Source organism: Geotrypetes seraphini, chromosome 2 (assembly GCF_902459505.1).
Source record: "Geotrypetes seraphini chromosome 2, aGeoSer1.1, whole genome shotgun sequence".
Lineage (NCBI taxonomy): Eukaryota > Metazoa > Chordata > Amphibia > Gymnophiona > Dermophiidae > Geotrypetes > Geotrypetes seraphini.
In genome coordinates this window covers 150,851,067-150,875,103 of record NC_047085.1, presented here as the reverse complement: position 1 = coordinate 150,875,103, position 24,037 = coordinate 150,851,067, and the positions used below count along the sequence as shown (strand labels likewise).

The window sequence follows — 24,037 nt, the reverse complement described above, 5'->3', positions numbered from 1 at the left end:
GCGCTACTCGTGCTCATACTTGTGATTTCTGCCGTTTCCGCCCTGGTCAAGGGGCTGCCTTTTTTCAGTTCCCTGGGCTCTCTAGAGGCAGGTTCTTCCAGTGCATGCAGTCCTTTCGTGGGGCCCACCGGGGTGTGGGTAGTGCCCCCACTGGGTCCCCTGCCACCTGTCCTGCCCAATGACTCCTTGCCGGTGCCCTTCTTGGTTCTGGTGGGCGCCCAGATGAGGGATTTTTATCCAAAGTGGGCAGACATCACATCTGATCAGTGGGTTCTGGAGGTGATTTGGGACAGTTATGCTCTGGAGTTTGCCTGTTCCTTGCCAGATCGTTTTCTCACTTTTCCTTCGCAGTTGGCGTGGAAGCAGCAGGCCTTTCGACAGATCCTTCAAGATTGTTGGATCTCCACGCAGTGGTTCCAGTTCTCCCGTGGGAGTGGGGCACAGGTTGGAACTCTATTTACTTTGTGGTGCCAAAGAAAAAAGGGACCTTTCGGCCCATCATGGATTTGAAGGGGGTCAACAGGGCTCTTCATGTGCCTTCCTTCCGCATGGAAACTCTGCGGTCTGTGATTCTGGCGGTTCAGCTGGGGGAGTTTCTGACCGAGGCCTAATTGCACATTCCTATTCAGGCCTCCATCATCGCTTCCTGCGCATTGCGATCTTGGAGCAACATTATCAGTTCTGTGCACTTCCCTTTGGTCTGGCCATGGCTCCGCGGATGTTCACCAAGGTGATGGTGGTTGTCGTGGCGGCGTTGCACAAAGAGGGCATTCTAGTTCATACCTACCTGGATGACTGGTTGATTCGAGTGAAGTTGTTACAGGAGAGTCCGGGTCACGGCTCGGGTGGTGGAGTTATACTGTTTTCAGTTGAAGTCTTTCCTAGGTTCTGCTTGACTATTCCGCAAAGTGGATTGCAAGAGGGGAACCTACACTGATATACAAGTTTGTGCTCAGTCTCCACCTGCTGGTAGCTGTGAGGTATATAACCCATTCGTAAGGACTATACCAGTCTAAAAGCTAACATAAATAAAATTAGCAGGTAAGAACCTAATTTCTCCTTCTGTGCTATGATGTGTATGAAATCCTGCTTGTTTTGTATGCAAAACATTAGTCTTTTCAATGAATGTTTAACAACTACATGCTCAATAATATTACTAGAAAAACATAAATTAGAAATAGGTCTATAATTTGGAGGTAGCTCCCTCTCTGATTTAACCGATTTCAAAGCAGGAGTAATCAAAGCATGTTTCCAAGATGTAGGAAATTGTCCTGTTTCTAAACTTTGATTAACCATATTCAATAGAAATGGTAGTAGACAATGTCTATCCATACAAATCCGTGGATCATTTGTATTTCTTATGGAAATAATAACATTCGTCATTTGAATTATAGAACAGGGATCAAATCTTTCCCACTTTGCGTTATATTGCACAATAGCCATCTCAGTAGATTCAAGCAGCCCTTCCGACTTAGAGAAAATATCTCTTAAGATTTGTAATTTTACTTATTAAAAAAACTAGCCAAATCTACCTGCGTTATATTAAATAAAGATAACCATAACCATTTCTACATGGAATATGTTGTGGTATATTTGGAATTGGAATGACTTAATTAAATATTGCTTAATTAAATATTGCAAATCATTATAACTCATCTGTGCAACTCATCTGTGCATCAGCTTGGCTCGGGTCTTGTCTTGTTGAATAATAATAACAGTTTATATACCGCAGGACCGTGAAGTTCTATGCGGTTTACAATGATTAAAAGGTATTACAGATTGAGCGGAATAAACAGAGTTCAGAGTTAGTGAATAACAGTTCTAAAGATCATTTGTTGAGGACTAAGATTGTATAGGTCAGTTACCTAAGTACTTCAATGAGCTGGATAGACAGGCCTAAGGACATAAGAATTGTCCATCAAGCCCAGTATCCTGTTTCCAACAGTGGCCAACCCAGCTCCCAAGTACTTAGCTGGATCCCAAGTAGTAAGGTATTACTGGAGAAATGGTTAAGAAGGGGAAAAAGCTCTCACTACTCATTTATCTCTCCTGCCTGCATCCATTTAGAGCTGCAGAAAAATTGTTGCTCCGTGCTCAGAAGGAGTGTGAGAAACCTCAACAGAATCTGAATAAGCTAAAAGAGAATATACACACTTTGCTGGAAGATCATAGGACCAAGCTGCAAGAAGCCAAAGAACTGGTGAATGAAGCACGCACGGCCAGTGATGAGACCATTCAACTTCTCGCCCTTATTCTCCGTAATCTGGCAGAGTTAAATGTAAGTGGATTAAACATACACTTGTTATATCACAGAGCAGTAACAGTTTTTAGCAGCACTGTAGAACAGGTCAGTTTACAAAGGCATCTGGACTGTTAAGGAGTTGGCCTTTCAAAATTGGCCATCTGGACAAAAATGTAGCAGCTGAGTTTGATGGTTTATAAGGACCCTGAAGGAGAAGAACAGCTCTTACAAAATTCTCTGAGGTATTTATGCAGAAGAGTGGGCACACAGAACCTTGATACGCACATAGACGTTGGCATAGTGAGAGTGACTGGCGCCTGGGGCCATGGCGCCCCTCTCCTGCCTTCTTCTCCGTTCCCCCTGTCGTACTAGCGCACCTTCCCTATACCTTTTAAACTATGGCATGAGCAGTAACAAACATGCTGCCTGCGTCACCTTTGGTGCACTTCCTCCCGGAAGTGACATCAGAAAAAGCACCAAAGCCAACGCAGGTAGCACGTTCGTCGCTGCTCGTGCCAAAGGTAAAAAGGTACAGGGAAGGGGCACAGGGGGGTGGATGCGGCAGGGGGAGAAGTGGGAAGGGGGGGACGGAAAGGAGGAGGAAGACCGTGTCCAGGGTAGACTGCCCCCCCTTGAACCCCCCCTTATTATGCCACTAAACATAGGCATTCCTGGGGAGGGATTGGTATTTCTGGGGATCCCTAGTTTCTGCTCTGCACCCCTGTATATCTGTCCCTGACCCTGCTATAAAATTGTCCCTTAAGTGGGTAAATTTGGGGATGTGGTAAGGTCAGAAAAAGAAAATTAGGAGGCTAGCATTGATTTTGGTGAAATTTGCCAAGCAAATCTAGGTGTTGCTGTAGCAGGCCTAAGTCTGGCCAGCCAGAGTTTTCCTTCATTTGGAAGGTGGAGTGTCCACAATGCCAAGACAAAACCAAAGAAAATTGACCCCAAAATATCCACAGAGAAAAAAAGTACAGAAGAAACCAGCAAGAATACTGTGGAGTGATATTCCTAAAATGGACTTTATTATGTCAAAGTTCCAAAAGTACAATAAAGCAATCCACATAAAAATAAAATGATCCACATAAAAAAACCTAAAGGACCTAGTCCACTGAAAGCATAGGACCCAACACAGTCCGCATTTCGACAAGATAGGCTTCTTCAGGGGTCCCTGAAAAGTCCTATGGTGGTAAACACGTGGAAAAACTGATATGTAGAGACTCGTGAGAAAAACGCTGCTGAAATCAAAGTAATAAAGTCCATTTCAGGAATATCGTCACTCCACAGTGTTATTTTTGGTGTCCACAATACCATCATTTCCTGCAAGATAACTGAACCTTCTCACAAGAAGTTCAGCCTGAGAGAGAATATGGTGGCGGGGAGGGGGAAGGACTGCCTTTCTCTTCCTCCTGACAATTCTACCTCCCTCCTTTATACCCCAGTGATCAGCCTGGCAGGAAAATCCAATTATATCTACCATCTATGATCATTTCTCCTTCCTGCTCTACCGATCTAACTAACCCTTTTGAATCTTCTTCGCAATCCCAGCCATAAAGTCTTGCATTGACTATATCATTTTCCTATTCTGGCCAGAGTAATTTTTTTTTTTTTTTTTGAGGGGGGGATGAGATCTGCAAGTAGGGAAAGGGGGTCAGGAGGTTGGATTGTGTATAGAGCAATCTGTTAGGCCACCCTGCTATACTTGATAACTAGGATGGGAGAAAGGGAGGATCATGGGGGAAGCTTGCCTGTATTTTAAGAATCTGACTTAAAAGGGGAAGGGAGATTGGGAGGGCAGTTGAAGCCCCAATTTGTCATTTCAGAGAGTGGAAGTGGACTTAGCCTTCTTGCTCTCATTGTTATTGCTAGCCAACTATATGTAGCCTGTAGTTTTAATGGGCTGGATTTTGGTTGAAAACCAGTTTAGCTTGGCCAGCTAAAATATGTCCAGTTAAGGACCTACTAGTGTAGCAATAAAGCAAAAGAAGGCTTGTCCTTTAGTCAGTGGCGTAGTAAGGATGGTGCCGGGTGGGGGAGGGGGGCAGTTCAACCCAGGCGCTGTCTTGATGGGAGCGCCGGCACCCATCCTCATCTGCCGCACACCCCTTCCCTTCCCCCATACCTCTTTAACGTTCCTGACGCGAGCAGAAAACCCTAAACTGTTGCTTGCGCCGGCGTCAGCTCTTTCTCTTAACGTCACTTCCTGGACCCGTGCCTAGGAAGTGCCATCAGAGGAAGTGCTGACGCTGGCGCGAGCAGCAGGTTGGGGTTGCTGCTCATGGCAGGAGTGTTAAAGAGGTACGGGGGAAGGGGTGCGTGCATGTGGCAGGAGAGGGCAGGGAAGGAACGGATGGGGTGGGGGAGCAGAGAAGAGGGCGGGGAGGGGGCGCCTCTCACCCTCGTAACACCGCTGCCTGTAGTTCCAGAACTTGCCTCAGGAGTTTAGCATAAACCTGAACGCACGGCAAACTTATTCATCTGAGAGCTGCACCTGAAGCACTGTCCGAACCCTGGAAATATCGTATTACTGTTATAAAATGGAGGTTCCAGATATGTAGCAGGAGTCAGTATGTCTGATTTTAAAATAAAGATTTTAACTATTGAATAAAACACTGCTAGGGTTACCAGACGTCCAGATCTACTTTACTTTACTTTGTCCGGGTTTTGAAAACCATTAAGCTCGGGGCCGTATCTGGAGGGCATCTGTACATGTGCGGATGTGGTGCGACAATGTCGCATTGTAGCCACACTGCAGCCCTAGGCCGGGTCTCAGCAGCGCTCTCAGTGGCTACATACAAAAAGTGCACCGGCGAGGGAGTCACCCTGCAGACACTGCTGTAAAAATTGCACCAAACAAAAACAGGAAAATAAAACAGAACCAATGCACACAGCTTCAGTTTGGTTCCTCAAAAGAAAATTTAATGTCAGAATGACCAATGGCAAAATTCCAAATCAAATAATGTAACTTGCAAAAGTCCAAAAAAACAATACTCAAAAGGAAAACTCTGAGAACAGTTCAGGATTTTCTCCTCACTAAAGTCATTAATTTGCTCTGTGATTCTACTCTCCTCAGAGCTTCTTTCTCACAGGGCCTTCACAGCCTGCTCCTTAGCAGGTTGTAAAAGGGAATACAGTTCTCTGCTTTGGTGCAAAAAATCCACAAACAGTTTCCAAATAGCAAAGCCTCCAGCAGCTTTTAGAGCACTGCTGGGCATAGGAGAGTGCCTTAGGTTTGCCTGACAAAAGCTCACAACAGCATTCAAAAATCCCTCCCGGGTGTTTGCAAACTTCTCCCCACAAAAAAGGCACTTTCAGCTTCTTAAACAAAATAAATGCAGAGTCCAAAAGAGTTCAAAAACAAAAACTCACTGTTTAAGGCTTAGTCCTTGCACCTGGTTGACAAGCCTACTTCCATTGGTTCTGGAAACACAGCTAACTCCTCATCAGGCAGTTTCCCCTGCAGTTCCATGGGAGTTTCAGCTTCAGGTACTGGTAGTTCTGTAGGTGCACCAGCTTCTTCTACCTCCATGGGTGTACTGCCATTACTCCTGCTTGAGCCTGTGAGGTCCTCAGGAGAGAGAGACCTCAGCTTTCTCCCAATCCTGCCTAATAGTTTGTTCCAGACTGCAGGCTTTTCTAAGGAAGGGACACACCCTGTTCTGCCTGAGTCAGCAGGGAACCGATCTCTCTGGCTCCCCCGGTGGTGACCTGGATACAGGTTTCTCTGAGGGTTCTCAGTTTTAGCTTCATTCTGGCTCCCCCTGGTGGACAGCCAGGAAACCACCATGACCAAGGTAGGTACGGATCCTGCCTGGTCACAACATGCATGCATGCATGTATGCCTGTGATGTCATCACTCATTGAACTTTACATAGGTTTTCTCAAGGCTACTATTCCCTATAACAGAAAAGAGAAGTCACTCTCAATCTCTAACCTTCCCATTAACCCCGCTAAGTTATTCTATTTATTAAATGCTTAAATATTTATTCATTATAAATCGTACTTTAAAAATCCCTAACCCACCATTCTTATTATCTATATTGCTTTAAGCCATTCAAAACAGACCACAGTATCTAATGAGAATGGCAGCCGCTTCTTTCTCTCTCAATTTTTAGCACGCCCCGGACCCATCAGCTGACGCTTACGTCAATGCTTCAAGCGTCAACATCAGAAGTCCGTGCTAGCGTCTACTTTTCTCTAACCTTATTGCTACCAGATGAAAATAGAAGGACCCACCCCCCAGAACAGTCTCCCCTAAACCAGAGTGGCCCATTCTAACTCATTATTTAACCCATTGGGGTAACCGTATTTAAACGGTAATTCCACCGTTCTAAATAATTTAATCTTTCTTCCCACATCCGTGCACGCGCAGATGCCTATCAGGCACAGCCCCAAAGAGACGGGGTTTGTGTGGGGCCAGGGTTGGGGGGGCTGGGCCAGCTATGAGCGGAATAGTGCAAGACAGGACCATGCGTCCTCTCTTTTTTTTTTTTTAGGATAAAATCTGGTAACCCTAAACACTGCCATAACTATAAACACATGCCATGAAATAATAAAAAAAAAGCTTCAGAGGAAAAAGCAAAGCTCTGAGTATGTTTAATATTTTCTGAGATATATTGACTGCATTCAACTTGGATTGCAGGAGAAGAAGCATATTGTCTTTGAGAGCAAGGATCTCTCAGTTACGCTAACTGAAGAAGGGCTGAGACTTGTGACTGAAGCGGCTCGTCTGACTGAAGATACATTAAATGTGACATCTGTAAGCATCAGCTATAGTATATTTATTTTACATTCTGAACTGACTCCAGCAGGAAATGTATATTTCTGATTGGTTCCTATTTCCAGTCCTTAGAGGCCCACCGGGATGAGCTCATTTTATGGAATGGCAAAATACGCCATCATGTGGATAACTTGGTGATGCAGATGGCCAAAAGGGGAGCTCTAGACCTGGTGTACCGGGCAGAAGATCATACAGCTAAACTTCAGAGTCTTGCACGAGCACTAGACAGGTGAAAAGAACTGGATGAGACGTGTGCTGGTGGTGGTAGGGAATGTTATAAAGGTATACGAGAGGCCACTGAAAAGTTCTCAACCCAACTAGGAAGAGAATGATGTGGAACCATGAAACTTACAAGTTATTCCACACTTTTCATTTCAATGAGGCACATGCATCTAGTAAATGGACACAAGTATGGGGAAACCAAGCCATTGTGACATCACCAATAAAGTTGGCTCTTAGACATTGGTAGAATGAGGCATTATGACATCACAATACGAGGGACCACTGAAAAGTTCTCAGCCCATCCAAGAAGAGAATGATGTGGAGCCATGAAACTTTACAAGTTATTCCACACTTTTCTTGACACTTTCCATTTCATTTCAGATCATTGAAAAGAAAAATGTCAAGGAAAGTGTGGAATAACTTGTAAATTTCATGATTCCACATCATTCTTTTCATGGCTGGGCTGAGAACTTTTCAGTGACCCTCTTGTACTTGTGTATTAGGGTGCATGATGACAAGACAGCATACACTTATATGAACACTTCTATCTCTATAACATCACCATCTGCAGGGGCTTAGTTTGGGAGGAGCAGATGTGGAGTTGCAGTGTATTTGGGCGTACATAAAATAGGTGAGCACATACATTAGAGTATACACGATTTACATATGCTCCAAAACGAGTACACACATGTGTGTTGGCATTTATTCACTTCAGCATAAAGGCCAACACACACCTAAGTTGCCTTTATGCAATAGGTTTAAAAATAGGCACCTTTTAGATTTCACCCTATTATAAAAAATTCTCTCATAATGCAATTAGGCTTGAATAAACCTAATCACAGATATGATTAGAACAGATGAAGAATTGTTCAGACTCTTGTTAAATTATTTTATCATCTCACATTTCCTTTATATTTCTGACACTGCTGACGACTTGTTGATTATTAATAATTCTCCCAGTACAGACTGAAGAAAGATACTTCTTATGGTCTGTCCCCATAATGCAATCAAAGTGCAGATATGTTTAAGTAAAAGCATGCATTAAAACACATTCTTATTCCTATTGGTATCTCAGTGCTCTCTTGGACGTAAGAAATGTGTCCCTGAATGCTACGGCTGCTATTCACGCACCATCCACCATCCAAAGCCTTATTGAGCAGGCTGAGAGTTTGGGTGAAGAGTCTAAGTGGACAGGAGAAGCTACACTAGAGTTGGTAAGGTCACTTTCACAGTACCTGTATTTCGTTTATTACTGTTTTCCAAATGTATTTAGCATTCTTCAAGCCTACATATTTGTGAAATCCATCTTGCTTTTTTGATTTCATGTTTAATTTTATATTTTGTGTGTGATGGGCACTGGCAGCTTTTGTCAATTTAGACATTTCCTTATATAGTCAGAGATAACAAAAATATATTTTGTGATTTTCTTTCAACCTGTACATTTCTGAGGAACATATTTAGTTTTAGCACATAATGTAGTCCTTTTACTAAGGTGTGGTAGCCGATTTAGCGCGCGCTAAATGCTAACGCATCCATAGGATATAATGGTCGCATTAGCATTCGTTATCGTTTAGTGCGCGCTAAAACGGTTAGCGCACCTTAATAAAATGACCCCAATGTAAGATGAACCATGCTGAGTCAGATCAAAGTCTCTCAGGCCTAGCATCCTGTCTACAACAGTTGCTAGTCTGGGTCTCGGGTACCAACACATGCCAAGAAATAGATCAGTTCATCATAATTTTTGTCAAGGAATAAGTGATGGCCTTCCCAAACCTACCTGGTTAATAATGTTTTATGGACCCTTCTCCAGGAATTGTCCAAACCTCTCTTGAACCAACACTGTGTTGGTCGCCTTGATTATGTCCTCTGACAACAGATTCCACAGCTTAATTACGTGATGTATGGAAAACATATTTTCTACAATTTTTCAGTCTGCTGGTTGTTAGTTTCAGAGATTTTCTTCTTGTTGTAGTATTGTTTGAAAGGTTAAACAACAGTTCAATATCATTCATGATTTTACAAACTTCTATTATATCTTCCCCAAGTTATCTTTTCTCCATGCTCTTGAGACTTTGTTTGTAAGAGAGGTAATCCACCCCATGTACCATTTTAGTTGCCCTTTTTTGAACTTTTTCCAGTTTCTCCTTTATCATTTTTGATTCAGGGTTCCCAAAATGGCCCTCAAGGTATGGTCGCACCAAGGCTCTGTACAAATACAGAATGATATTCTCAGTTTTGTTCTCCATCGCTTTTCAAGTAATACTTAACATTATATTTGATGTTTTGGCAGCTGGAGAGCAATGGGTTAAATGTTTCAATATATCATTCACAATGACAGCTTCAAGATCTTTTGCTTGGGTGATGACTACCAGCTCAGAGCCCAGCTTTGTGTATCTATGGTTGAATTGATTTCCACTATGTGCATCACTTTGCAATTATCCACATTAAATTGTATATGCCATTTAAGTGCCCAACCTCACAAAATACTTCTGCAATTCCTTACAGTCCTCTATCATTTTGACAAAATGGAATAGAGACAGAGGGTAGCTGCGGCTTTGGGGAGCACTGCAGGCTCAGGTGATCAGGGATAACTTTCCCTACCATGATCAGCTTATGTCCGCTGTGTCATAGATAGGTGGCATAGATAGGTTTTCCAGGCCTACATTTCAGGTACCTATCTTGCTATGAATTGCGGCTACTTAGACGCTTTAGCCCACTTAACACCACTTCGGGTGTTGGCCATGCCTACTTTGGCAATCCAAGGCCTAAAGTGACTACCTAATCACAATGCCAACTGCCTTATATTTAGGCGTTGGTAGACACTTCAACACTACCGCTTTTTGCTGTTTCTGACAGCATTTTTTCAATTAACTTAGGCATCGGCAGGGCGCCTACCGACGTCTAAGTTAGGCACTGGTTATAGAATTTCCCTGTAACTGTGGAGAATCAGTAGGGACAGGGGTGAAGGGAGGGGTAGGGGTGGCTCGAGTTCGAGAGGAGAGGTTAGGCAAAGATACAGTTTTTTATGGCTTTCCTGAAATTTAAAAGACCCTCTAGGGATCTGTTATGTGGAGGCAGATTGTTCCTTAGGTTTGATAGGAAATGGGAGTAGGATCATTTCCGGGCTGTTTGGAGCAGGAGGGCATATTCCGAGGGTGTATGTAGACGTTTTACCAAGTAATTTTTCAAAATTTATTTTTTTAACTTCTTTTTCTTTTTTTTTTTATATCTTTATTAATTTTAAAGCCAAAAATAAGTGCAACATATTCTACAGACATTTTGCTCTTTAACATCACTTAAATTCTATCAAATAATATTTATGACAAATACATATATCGGCCCGTCCTTTATACATACCCAACAATTGCACTCTAATTAAAAGTATCTTCCCACCCATCCTGGATGTGTATGATCAAAGGGCAAAATCAACAATCGCTCCTTACAGAATTCTGTCAATAGCTCCCAAACATCCATAAATTTCTTATAATGTCCCTGTTGTATGGACATAATATGCTCCATTTTAAAAATGTGGCATAGAGATTCCCACTAGAAGGTACAATTTAACTGATCCCAGTTTTTCCAATTCATCAAAATTTTTTAAACTTCTGATATTTTTATGCCATTACTGTATTTTCCCAAAGATAAGCCGCGGCTTATACATTGACTTTTCAAACTGGCCTAGTGGGTGTAGCTTTCTTAAATGGGGCAGCTTATCTTAAAATTATCATCCCCCCCCATCAGATAGGTCCCTGATGAGGACTGCTTGACACAGCATCACCCTGCTACCAGCACACAAACCTACTTGGACTGCTGCAGTCAGACGGGACATTACCTGCTGGATGGCTGCTGGCTGCCTCCTCCAATCTCACAGCCAGCTGTGCAGGGCAGGAGCAATCTTTTCAGTGGTCAGTGGTGCGGGACATGCAAGAACTGATGGCAGCCATTCAGGAAGCAGCGCAGGGCTAGGTTGGAGATTGAAAAGATCGCTCCTGCCCTGCACAGCTGGCCGCAAGATTGGACGAAGCAGCCGGCAGCCGTCCAGTGAGGGAAGTAGTTAAGGGGGGATGATTTAAAAAGGTACCGGTAAGATAAGCCATGGGGCGGCTTATCTACCATTTTTAAAACGTTAATCAGCATTTGCTGCGGCCTATAGAATGGGGCAGCCTATCTATGGGGAAATACGGTATATATAGTTTTAATTGTTAAGTAGAGCAATATGTTGTATATACATGTGTAACATTTGGGAATGAAAAGCCATATATGGAGTACATATTCTTAATTTTCTTTCTTGCAGAGTATTCCGAAAGTACAGTGGTGCATTCCAATCAATCCATTCACATTGTATGAGCAGCATTTGCTAAAATGTATACAGTGTTAGCTAATAAAACAAATCCAGTGAACTGGAACACAGTTGTACATTGTTTGGCTAACTCTTGGCTCAAAAAAAGTCTTTCAACAGAGATGGAATTCTTCCAAAATTTTATGACTGCAACTAGAAGCATTTTATTAATTAATAGGGTCTTTTAGTCAGCCCAGCTGGACCTATATATAATTTCCAGTAATCCTTTGCTTGTCTGCTAAGATTAAATAGATGAACCAAACAAACAAAGATCTATGTGTTAGTTTACTTACAATCCATCTGTATATTTGGTACATTTGATTGGAGAAGTTAAGACTACATTAGGTTAAGTGCAACTTTGCTTACCATTTTAAAGGGTCTGTACTGTTTTTAGGTATGCTCAATATTTTTTTTTACTGGTCCCGTGACTTGTATAGGGTCACTACTATTATTTTTCTTAATTTTCTCAAGCCCTTGAAAATTAAGCTATGTTTGGGCTAAAACTGATGTCATGATCAAAAATGTATGGTTTTCATTGTTGCCTCAGCAGCTTCCAATAGTCTTAATTCTATGCCTTATCTTAATGAGCTGCTTCATTCATTCATTTTCTCCTTTATTCCTTTTTTGGTTAAAACTAAAGATCCACTCTCCAATGTTTCTAGAACATCATTTATAAAATGACAAATAAGAGTTTCTGTGCTATGATGTATATGAAATCCTGCTTGTTTTGGTTGCAAAACATTAGTCTTTTCAATAAATGACGTAAGCTGTTTAAGAACTACTAGAAGAACATAAATTAGAAATAGGGCTATAATTCTGAGGTAGTTCCTTCTCTAATTTAACCAATTTCAAAACAGGTTATAAAAAAAAGCAAACAGGATGCAAGGAATTATTAGGAAAGTAATGGTAAAAAAAGACCAAGAATATAATGCCTACTCCTTCTTGCCATCACCCCCGAAACAATCCCTGGCAGGAGGGATACCCAATTCCTCCTGCCATCCCTCCCCAATACCCAATCCCTCCTGCTGGCATCCCCCCCCGAACACATGACTCCCCAAATCCCAACACCCTCCATACTTCAAAGCCCATCTGGACCCCCCCCCCTCAGGGTTCCTTTTTCAGCAAGGCTGGCCAGAGGGATGCCTACTTCAGAATGGTGGGCCTTCCCCTTCTCGGTGCATCCTGGGATACACTGGGGAGGGGACCTAAGGCCCTGAATGGCCCAGGCACCTAAGGTCCCTCTTATAGGAGGGGCCTTAGGCACCTGGACCAACCAGAGTCTTAGGTCTCTTCAACAGCCCCTTTATACATCCCAGGTATACTATATTGCAATATAACCATCAAAGAAAGTATGATTGAACTATAATTGCAAACACTGCTGTATCAAAATATTTATGTACTGCCCGCAATTTCCTTAAAAGGCCAAAAGCTTACCTACTAAACAATTTAATCTGATGTTCAATAATCAATAGATTATCTAATTGAACTCCCCAAACTCTAGTTTGTATTTCAGTCATAATTATTCTGACGTATAGCTGACAGCCGATTTGAGCTGGCTAGATCCTGAGAACCTAGCCAGAGAAACTTACCCCCCCTCCCTTTTACTAAACCGTAGGGTGGTTTTTAGTGCCGTCCATGGCAGTAACAGCTCTGACACTCATAGAATTCCTGTGAGCGTCAGAGCTATTTCCACCGTGGCCGGTGCTAAAAACCACGCTATGGATTTGTAAAAGGGGAAGTTAGTTTGTTTCTATATTTATTTTCAATTTGTGGGCCGATATCATTGTTCTAGTGTTAAACACTGTTTTTAAATAAAATCCAATCTAAATCTGCATTGCCAAAAGGTAACATAATATTAATGACATCTGCATAAATACACTCATGGATTTGCATGCACTGCCTCCTTGAGATGCAAATCTATCTCGTGCATATTTATTGTGGATATCCTGAAACCTGACCTGCCTGTGGCTCTCGAGGACCGGAATTGCCTACCCCTGTCCTACACCCTAATAGGTAGTGTTTCCCCCCCCCCCCACCCTTTGGCTGAAACAACTGCAGTGAGATGCTTCTTGTAGCCATCTACCAATCTGTCTGACATCGGTCTGAGGAAAGTTTGGCCCACTCCTCAATGCAGATTTCTTTCAGCCAACATGATCAGAATAAATTTGGAGGACAAAATTGGACGAGTCTAATCTAATCTTCTATTTCTGCGTCGATCATACCTAGCAGGCTCAAGGCGACTTATAGAGAGGGGTGAGGATGGCGATGGGGGGAGGAGGGGAGGGAGAAGAGGTGGGTAGGGAGAGGGGTGGAGACACAGTTTGATAACATTTTACTAAATGTAAATTCAAAAATGACAGAATACAAAAAGGATTTAAAATTAGGAAAAATGGAGATATAGAGTAACCTGAGATAACAGTATTTAAGCTAAACCAGAGGCCCTTGATCTTATCTATGTTAAGCTTCAAACAAAAAGATTTAGACCAAGAACTACTGTAATTTTCATTATACAAGTACTAATCTTGGAAAAAGTAATATCTCTAACTTTGTTAGCTTGAATCAACATAAAGATATCTTCTGAGTATGAAAATAAATTTTCATTAGTTTCTAAGCAAATAGCCCCAAGTGGACTCATATAAGTGTTATAAAGCAATGGAGATATTGGGGATCCTTGTGGAATACCAAAAGGAGGTTTCCAAGAAAAAGAAAACACTCCATCCTTGACAACGGAATAAAGTCTATTTTTTCAGAAAGGATTTGAACCAGTTAAACACTAGCATTGAAACCGAACTTGGATAATTTAAGAAGTAACATGTTGTGTTTGATTCTATCAACAGCAGCTGATGTATCAACTTGAAGTAACGAAAGAAACAGGGGAAAAAACAACACCACAACCACAAATATGCAACAACCAAAGTGGAATTGTCCAAAAATGAATGATGTGCACTAAAGAATTGTCCTCCAATTCATCTGATGAAATGATGATCTTTATTGTTCAAACATCAAATTGACTCGACATGCGCATGTTTCGGCCATCAGGCCTGCCTCAGGAGTCTTGAAAGTCACTAATGAAGATATACGAGATGTACTAACACTCGAAGGAATTTAACCACAAATCAATCAAAGAGGAGTGTAATCCCACAAAGAAAACAAATGCTGCCGGCTGACACAACATCCGAATTGGAGGACAATTCTTTAGTGCACATCATTCGTTTTTGGGCAATTCAACTTGAAGTAACACCATCTCATTACCCATAGGCAACATATACTTGACTTCAGATGTTAAGGCTAGTAGAAGTGCCTCTGTGCTATAATAATTTCTACAGCCATATTGGGAATCATGGAGTAAGTTGAATATCTCAACTATCTATTGAGAACTAACTACAAACTCTACCTTTTGTAAAGAAAGGTATACTCATTATAGACCTAAAATTGCCACCTGGAAAGATCTGAACTGGGATAGGTGTTAAAATAATGTTAACACCTTTGGGATAGGTGTTAAAATAATGTTTCCCATAGATATTGAAAACCAACCCTGTGTTAAAATCAGATTTACCCAATAGTACACTTGTATAAGAAGCCTGGTGGAAATGTTTTCAATAGGACAGACTAACAGCTAGCCAAAGGACATTAGATTTTAGAAAGCCATTGAACCAAGGGTTTTATATCTTTAATAGTAACCAGTTTGAAAGCAGACCATTTTTATCTGCAGGTATATCAGTAGTGCAGACTAATTCCTCATAACAATCAAAATTCTATCTACTTTATCAGAGAAAAAAGTGACAAGCACATCAGTAGAACTTCAGTTATAAAAGAAACAGAGCATGGAGAAGTCAATTGATGTATAAGCTTAAATATATATATTTTTTCAGATCAGGACATTCAATTCCCACCAATTCAGAGTAGTAAGTTTGGTTTAGTGGAGTCGAGTTGAGTGGGGGAGTGGCCCAGTGATTAGAGCAGCTGTCTTAGTACCCCAAGGTTGTGAGTTCAATTCCCTCTGCAACTGGAAAAGCCTGGTCTGACAGAGACCTCTGCATATATTTCGAATATATATCTATAGATGTGAATATTGAATGTGAGTAACAGTGATGTAGGAGCCCATTGGGCAGGCTGTAAGTTCCAAAACAAACATAGGATCACTCAATATGTCACTGAATATCTGATAAGAAGATAACTGGATAACTTATCTGGCTATCTTTAATTGGACATACTATCAATGAATATCTGCCACTTAGTATTCAATGACGAGTGCTTGTGTTAAGCTTTTGATGGTATTACATTGATGCCCTTGATTTCAGGTATTTAAATCTGATGGCTCTCTTGACTCCATTGGGAAAAAAGCTCTTAAACTCAACATTGAACTCCTGAAGGATGCAAGAAATTTGAGCAGAAAGGCAGAAGGTGAGAATTTTTGGATAGTTGTCTTTTTTTACTTATACATCCCTCTGAGATCTAATATAGTAAAAGCTGGTTTCTGTGTGGTACAGATTTATATCATCATCTGACCTTTGGCATGTGGGCAGCTGGTGTACCTCCACATCAATTAATGGGTGCAACATCTGATACTATAAAACTCCTGAGCCTAACTTCATCCTATGCCCTGTCATTTCAGAGCTGCCTTACAAATGAAAGAGATTTGCTTCATGCACATTTATGCCATGTAGTTCTTTAAATGTCAAACATTTACACATATGAGAATTGCCCTTTACATGACCTCTTATAAAATGCCAACCTGCATAAAAGTATGCACCTTGTTTGCCTGGTGACTTTTGACTGTGGGAGTTCACATAGGAAGCGTTTGGGCAGAGGGGAGTCAGAGTGCACCTGTGGACATTTTGACCAGCTTTAGGGTTGGTATAAGTGATCGTGCCTTAAATCAAGGTTTTCAGTACTTTACTCTAGTATTTTTTTAATTTTTTTTTTAAAGCAAAACTTTATTAAATAGGCTTGAAATAGGCATGTTTTTACTGCTTTTTACTAGACACCTGATTATACAATTACCCAGAATCTGAATGTGTGAACAAGATCCCGCTAGTTTGCGTCTTCTCTACAATTGCTACTAGAGCAGTTCGCAGGATTTGGGGGTCTACTTAATGCAAAAAAATTAATCCCGATGAAGAAATAGTGTCCCAAGGCATCCTAATTTCATTTTCTTCTCCTTCCATGGTTAGATCTTCTGTCTGATTTGAATGAACTGAAAGAAAGAGAGAGGAAAACTCAAGATGGCGCCAATAAAATTAGCAAACAGCTGAGTAACCAACTGCTTGCACTGAGATCACTGCCCAATGGTAAGAGTAAAAGGTTATATTCTTGCTTATCCATTTACTGCTGCTGCTTGGGATTCTGCTGAGTAATTGTGACCTGGATTGACCACTGTGGAAACAGGATACTGGGCTATATGAACCATTAATCTGACCCAGTAAGGGTTATATGCTAGAGCAGGGGTTATATGGGTTATATGCTAGAGCCGTATTCCAGTCGGGTTTTCAGGATTTCCCAATGAATATGCATGAGATCTATTTGCATGCACTGTTTTCAATGCATATTCATTTGGGAAATCCTGAAAACCCGACTGGAATATGGCTCTCGAGGACCGGAGTTCCCTACCCCTGTGCTAGAAACTGCACAACCACAAGAATAAGCGGTTTGGGGAGAACAGAAAACAAAGTAAATATAAATAATTAAGTAAATAAATAAAAACATGGCATAGGTCTGAAAAAGAAACCCAAGTACAGTGGAACCTTAGTTTGCGAGCATAATTCATTCCAGAAACATGCTCGTAAACCAAAGTGCTCATATATCAAAGCAACTTTCCCCATAGGAATGAATGGAAACATGGGCGATTCCTTCTACATCCCAAAAAGACACACCTCCCCCACAGGGCCACTGGCACACTTCCACCCCACCCAACCACATCCCAAAAAGACCCCCCTACACACACACTCCTGAGGCCACTGGCGCACTTCTGCCCCACCCCCAGGAACCGGCTTTGCCCACCCCACCACCGAGAACTTTCATCCCCCCCACCCATCTGCCCGCCTACCGTGATCGGACACTGGCCTGCAGCACCAACCCACAGGACGTGCTGGTGCCGAAAGAGCCTGCGTGATCTGTGCTGGGCCTTGAGCATCTGCGCATGCTCAAGGCCTTCTGGTTCGCTCTCTTTCCAAGATTCTAATGAGATTCTTGGAGAAGCCGTGACTCTGATTAGAATCTCAGAGAGAGCGAGAGCCAGAAGGCCTTCAGCATGCACAGATGCTCAAGGCCCAGCAGAGATCACCGGCAGGCGACAGGCTCTTTCGGCAATGGCACATCCCGTGGGTTGGTGCTGCATGCCGGTGCCCGATCGCGGCAAAGGTTTGGGCGGGCAGGGAGTTGATGCCGGTTCTCGGGGGCGATGCCAGTTTTCGGGGGTGGGTGCTCGCATATTGAGTCAACGCTCGGTTTGCAAGGCAAGATCTGCGAGAGTGTTTTGATTGTCTTGCAAAACGCTCACAAACCGTGTTACTCATAAACCGAGGTTTCACTGTACATGAATGATAAGAGTCTGCTTTACTACTATGTGAAATCATTATTTTGCTGGATAAACTCTTGGAGTTTACCAGGAGGTTAATTTTAAGTGGAGCAATGACCATATAAAACTAAATGGATAATTTATCTGTTTAACTTGTTTGTATTTGTATTTTTTATTTATACCCCGCCTTTCCCAAGGTGGGTCACAATAAAGTACATATATAAGCAAAATCACATACATTACAACAGATAGAACATCAATAAAACGTAATAATAGTAATGTAAAGCTTCCTAAAATTACAAAGAAACTACCAGTGCCTCAAATCAAAAAAACTATAGATCGATTTTCAGTGATCCTATTTGTCCAATAGTATCACTGAATAAGCATATATAACTTTAAATCGATCAGTCATCTATTTAAAGTTACACCTGTAATTTCTATGATGCAGTGTGGTTTGTTATGTTATCTGGCAAGTAGATGAATGCTGTTACTCACCAGAAAAAACCTTATCCCTGCCCCGCCCACCTCAAATTATACCTAGAAACTACCATGTTTCCCTGAAAATAAGACAGTGTCTTATATTAATTTTGGGTCCAAAAAATGCATTAGGGCTTATTTTCGGGGGATGTATTATTTTTTTTCATGATCTCTCCCTTCCTCTTCTCCATCCCAATTATTCCTCTTTCCTTTCTCCCTCCCCCCCCCATGTGCAGCATCTTTCCTTCCCTCTCACCATCCCCTTGTGCAGCATCTTTCTATCTCTCCCTCCCTCCCACCGTGAGACTGACATACCTCCGCTCTGAGGCCTCCAAAAACAGCAGCAGCGGTAGCGCTCAGTGATGCAGCAGAGTGAAGGTCCCGGTGGGGAAGGCCATGAAGCAGCCCGTTCAGAGCGCTGCCCCCGCTGCTGCTTTAGGAGGCCTCGCAGCGGAGGTATGTCAAGTCTCGCTGGGGTGAGGGTTGCTGAATCGACGAGTCTGATTTTTTCGGTTAATTGGGCAGGGATGGAGTCAGGGAGTGTTGGGGACATTCGGAGGGGGGGGGGATTCGGGGGTTGATCTGAACTAGGGCTTATTTTCAGGATAGGTCTTATTTTCAGGGAAACAGGGTAAGTAGATAACCTTGGCTGTTTAGCAAGTTAAACAGAGTTATCCATGTAAGTAGCTGGCACCATTCCAACCACATAAGGCTTTTGAATATAAGCTCTAGATTTATTATGACAACAGCACTGTGATTTAAAAATTGAATTCTTAATTTGTCAGTACACTATGTAACACAGGCTGAAATCCACAATAACTTACTAAGCAAGTGCCATCTGTGGAAATGCTGCATTTCTTCCAATTGTAATTTATGCTTTTTAAATTAAAATACAAGAATTTTTTTTTTTTTTAAACTAAGTGAAAGATGCACATTTGCTGTGGTAATCCTGAAAACTAGATTGGGTTAGGTATGCCTTCTCCACTGCCAATTCTAGACTTTGTTCCTTTCATCTAGCTGCCTCCTATGCCTGGAATAAATTATCCGAGTTTGTCCGCCAAGCCCCTTCCCTTACCTTGTTTAAAAGCAGACTGAAAACATACTTGGATATTGTTTGGCTGTTTTTGCACTGTTTGTGTGTTTGTTTCACAATAAAACTGTGTCAAAAAAATATTCCCCACCTTCAATCCATAACCCTATTCCCCACTGCCAACCAACCTAGCCAGCAGATTAACCGTTCCCCTTAACTGTATCCATGATATCCTGTTTGTCTGTCTAGATTGTAAGCTCTTCTGAGCAGGGACTGTCTTATTTGAGACTGTGTACAGCGCAGTGTACGTCTGGTAGTGCTAGAGAAATAATTAATAGTAGTAGTGGTCAGAGCCAATATTAAGTAGAATTACTTTAAGTGTCATTGAATATTGGTGGCTGGCTCACTTAGTATGGTTTAAACAGACAAGACCACATCAAAAAAGAGGAAAATCTTCTGTGTTATTGCCAAGTGTTAGTAAATACCAAAAAGTCCACAGGACAGAGAACCCACGGGTTTAAAACAGTACAAAAGGAAGTGGGAACGGACAATGAGCACTCCACTGAAGAACACTGATGTAAAACCAATTTGTTTATTTCATAAAAGGACACAAGCGGAAGCTGTGGACTCGACACAGCACTTTGTTTCGGCGCCTGAGGAACGCCTGCATCAGGGGTCACTCAGTCCAACTAACATGCCAGAGTAACCAAAATCACTGAAAAGCTTGTTAGTTGGACCGAGTGACCCCTGATGCAGGCATTCCTCAGATGCCGAAACGCAGTGCCGTGTCGGGTCCACAGCTTCTGCTTGTGTCCTTTTCTGAAATAAACAAGTTGATTTTACATCAGTGATCTTCAGTGGAGTGCTCATTGTCCATTCCCACTTCCTTGTGTACTGTATTGCCAAGTGTTAAACAGATAAGAGCCTTTCCTGCCCACTTTAAACATACTAACAACTATATATTAACTGGTGCTTAAAGGTATGCATGTAAGTTTATCTGAATATTCCGCAGGATTTATATGAATAAACCTGTCTAACTTTAGGACAGTCATGTATCCTGACCAGACATAGGCACGTGTTTTTATCTATTTGGTACTGAATTTCAGTACCATCTGCTTAAAGTTTTATGATACCTCAGAAGAACAATCTCTTTCTCTTTTTGTGAGTCTAGATCAGGGGTGTCAAAGTCCCTCCTTGAGTCCTGTCGGGTGTTCAGGATTTCCCCAATGAATATGCATGAGATCTATTAGCATACAATAAAAGCAGTGCATGCAAATAGATCTCATGCATATTCATTGGAGAAAATCCTCAAAACCCGACTGGATTGTGGCCCTCGAGGAAGGAGTTTGACACCCCTGGTCTAGATTTTCTTCACAGGAGTCGAACACATAAAACTTACCGAATGAAATATGGAGAAGAGGAGGTTTATAGCTCTCAAATCGGACAAATTAGCCAAACAAATTCTGTGAATGAATTCCAGTGAGTGTGTGATACTTGCTAATATCACACTGTTCTAGATATTTAGCAGGGAAAAAATGTGTTAATTTCTCTTAGCTGATAACTGAATTGTTACTGGTATTCTGGGTTTCTCTGAAGTTCTACCTTTGATCTCTGATTCTTTAAGCTAGGATAAGCTCCTTTCTGATTTTAACTCTATTTCATAACCCTCTTCTTTACTTTTTTTTTTTCCTCTGTCTTTTTCCTTTCTCAAATCCCTACCTTATGTTTTTCCCATATTTGTTTCTTTCCTATTTCATATTGTATTCCTTACCTCCCTTCCCCATTGGCAAAGTAAGTATTGGTATGTTAAGTCCATGTCTCATATATTGTACTTCCCTGAATGTTTTTTTTTTTTGCCAAATCTGTTTTATTGAGTTTTCAATAAGAAATACAAATTCACAGTAATGCAAAGGTGTTCAATATTACAGGATGAGTACCAAGTTCCATCGCTACTTCACCATTAACCAAAACTGTCCCCCATCCCACCCTCCCAATCCCTATCCCCAATCACTAAGATAACAAACCATACATTCAATCCAGTGCAGTTCCTACAGAGAAATTTATACATTCAGTATGTGACTACGTGCTCTTGGCGTCAGAGTGTCCAAAAAAGGTGTCCAACAATTGCAAAACGACCGTCCCTGTTCAGTATCCAGGGAGGAAACACAAAGCCTCTCCATTGATACGTAATCAGGGCCAGGGGAAGTTCCCCCTTTAAGCTGTTTAATGGCTAACTGCAGCTCCTTACCCTGAATAGAGCGATTCAAAAGCGATCTATCTGGGGATGACAATCTGGGGACCCCTTCGTCCATCAAGTAATCCTCCACCTCTGGTCCTCCCCGTCCGTCCCTTGAAGCGTAAAAGTCTTTATAATACTGTAGAAAACCATCAGCAATTTCAGGGGTAGAAGTCAATACCTGGCCCGAGCCAAGTACAATTCGAGAAATATTGCGGTTTGGACGTCGTGGTTTAGTCAGATTGGCCAGCAGGCGCCCTGCTTTATTACCATATCTAAAAAAATTATACTTACAATAATGAAAATAATGTTGGGTGCGTTCATGCAATAAAGTGTTCAAGGTAGTCAGCGCCGCCGTCAGGGCCTCCTGTGATTGCAGTGTAGGGTGTGCAATATGGGCGCGTTTATAACGTTGGTATTCCCGTTCTAACTGTAAAACTCCCCGGGAGATCCGACGTTTATGTGCACTGACGTAAGATATGATGTCCCCTCGTATTACGGATTTAGCTGCCTCCCAAAATAATAAGGGTCTATCTCTATGCTGTGAATTAAAAGTCGCATAATCTTCCCATTTCTTTGTGATGTATTTCTTAAAATTCGAATTGAATAAGTATGAGGGAAACCTCCAGACCCCAGGCTGGCATCACTCTGGACATCAATCCAAATAGGGCAATGATCAGACACCGAAAGGGGGCCCACCTCTGAATTCTGTATGTTAGGTAAAAATGCAGACGATGTCAAAATGTAATCTATGCGAGAGAACGTGTGGTGTGCCCGAGATTGATGCATGTAGTCACGTTCTGTAGGGTGTGTTACTCGCCAGGGGTCAATGAGGTCTAAAGTATCACACAGATAGTGTATTCCCTTAGTGGGACCACAGGACTGAGAAGGCCCCGGGCCCGTTCTATCCATAGATGGATCTTGCACCTGGTTAAAGTCACCCCGCAGAATCAGGGGAGTAGCCGGATCACGCACACCGACCCCCGCCAAAGTCTTAAAATAGGAATGGTCATATTGGTTAGGAGCATATATCATTAGTAGATTAAAGGTAGATCCAGACATGGTAACCTTGCAAAGTAAGGTCCTCCCCAGTGTGTCCCGGTATAGTTGTTCCACTTTCCCCGGAAATCCCTTTCTGACCAACAGCACCACTCCAGCTTTTTTAGTTGTGGAAGACGTGTAGAAAGCCTGACCCACCCAACTTCTCAAGAGCTTAGCGTGTTCAATATCCGAAAGTCTGGTCTCCTGTAGACAGAAGAAGATAAGGCAATAGAAAATATTTTTCTTTTCTAAGGTTAAATTCAAGTAGGTATCATATACACACCCTTAGGTAAAAATATATTATTCATCGTTTAGGACCTCAGCGGTGCAAGCTGTGAGAGCAGTTCATTCACAGGATTATTTGCACTAAAGTCTTCATCGGTCTTGTTTTATATATATAGTTTTAAATATTTTTAAATCTTTAAGTTAGTTTTCAATTTATAGAAAAGATAGAAAGGTACTCATCTTTTAGAAAAGCATAGCAGGGGCTCTTCACCAACATAGGCTATGTTTCGCCCAGGGGGCTTTATCAAGGTATTTTCCCCTGACAAAAAAGAAAGAGAGTCACCATACCTTGATAAAGCCCCCTGGGCGAAACATAAATTGTCTCTTTTGTTCCACAAGTTTGGAGCATAGAGGATGAAAGACTTTACGCTTTTCAGTGAGCGCTGCAGAGTAGTCTTGTCCTATACGCACCGGGGAGGATTCATAGGTCAGAGATTCTCTTTTAGCACGAAAGGCTCACAGCAGTTCCACCTTATGTCTGTAGTTATGAAGTTTACCAATGACTACTCGCGGTCTTTGTTCGGCTCCAGTTCGAGAGCCCACACGGTGTACCCGCTCAAAACGGGCCGGGCCCAAGGAGGTAGGCATGGGGAGCTCGCTGGCCAGCCAGGATTCCACCACCGAGAGAAGCACCGAATCGGAGATTGTCTCTGGTAAGCCTATAAAGCGCAAGTTCCCACGACGAGACCTGTTCTCCAAGTCTTCAAGTTTGTCTTGGCTGGAGCGGAGCTGAGAGGTCAATGTGGACACCGTAGCGTCCATTGCCAGTGCTCCGTCTTCCACTGCCGACACCCTCGTCTCCAGGTCCGTTACTCGCTTTGCATTGTCCTCCAGGAGAGTTTCCAATTTAGTTAGTTGAGTGGAA

The 24,037-nt window shown here is 42.1% G+C and overlaps 1 protein-coding gene across 2 annotated transcripts in view; it reads left to right on the top strand.

Moving 5' to 3' along the window:
* LAMA1 (laminin subunit alpha 1) overlaps positions 1 to 24,037 on the top strand; it is a 412,090-nt gene that overhangs the window by 259,729 nt on the left and 128,324 nt on the right. For both annotated transcript variants that reach the window (XR_004538373.1, XM_033934013.1), the window contains exons 37-42: positions 2,068 to 2,278; positions 6,888 to 7,004; positions 7,091 to 7,254; positions 8,323 to 8,461; positions 15,888 to 15,990; positions 16,761 to 16,877. Coding sequence is in view for 1 of the 2 variants with exons in the window: in XM_033934013.1 (XP_033789904.1) it covers positions 2,068 to 2,278; positions 6,888 to 7,004; positions 7,091 to 7,254; positions 8,323 to 8,461; positions 15,888 to 15,990; positions 16,761 to 16,877 (851 nt within the window). In the remaining variant the exon portion in view is untranslated. The remainder of the gene's footprint in view (positions 1 to 2,067; positions 2,279 to 6,887; positions 7,005 to 7,090; positions 7,255 to 8,322; positions 8,462 to 15,887; positions 15,991 to 16,760; positions 16,878 to 24,037) is intronic.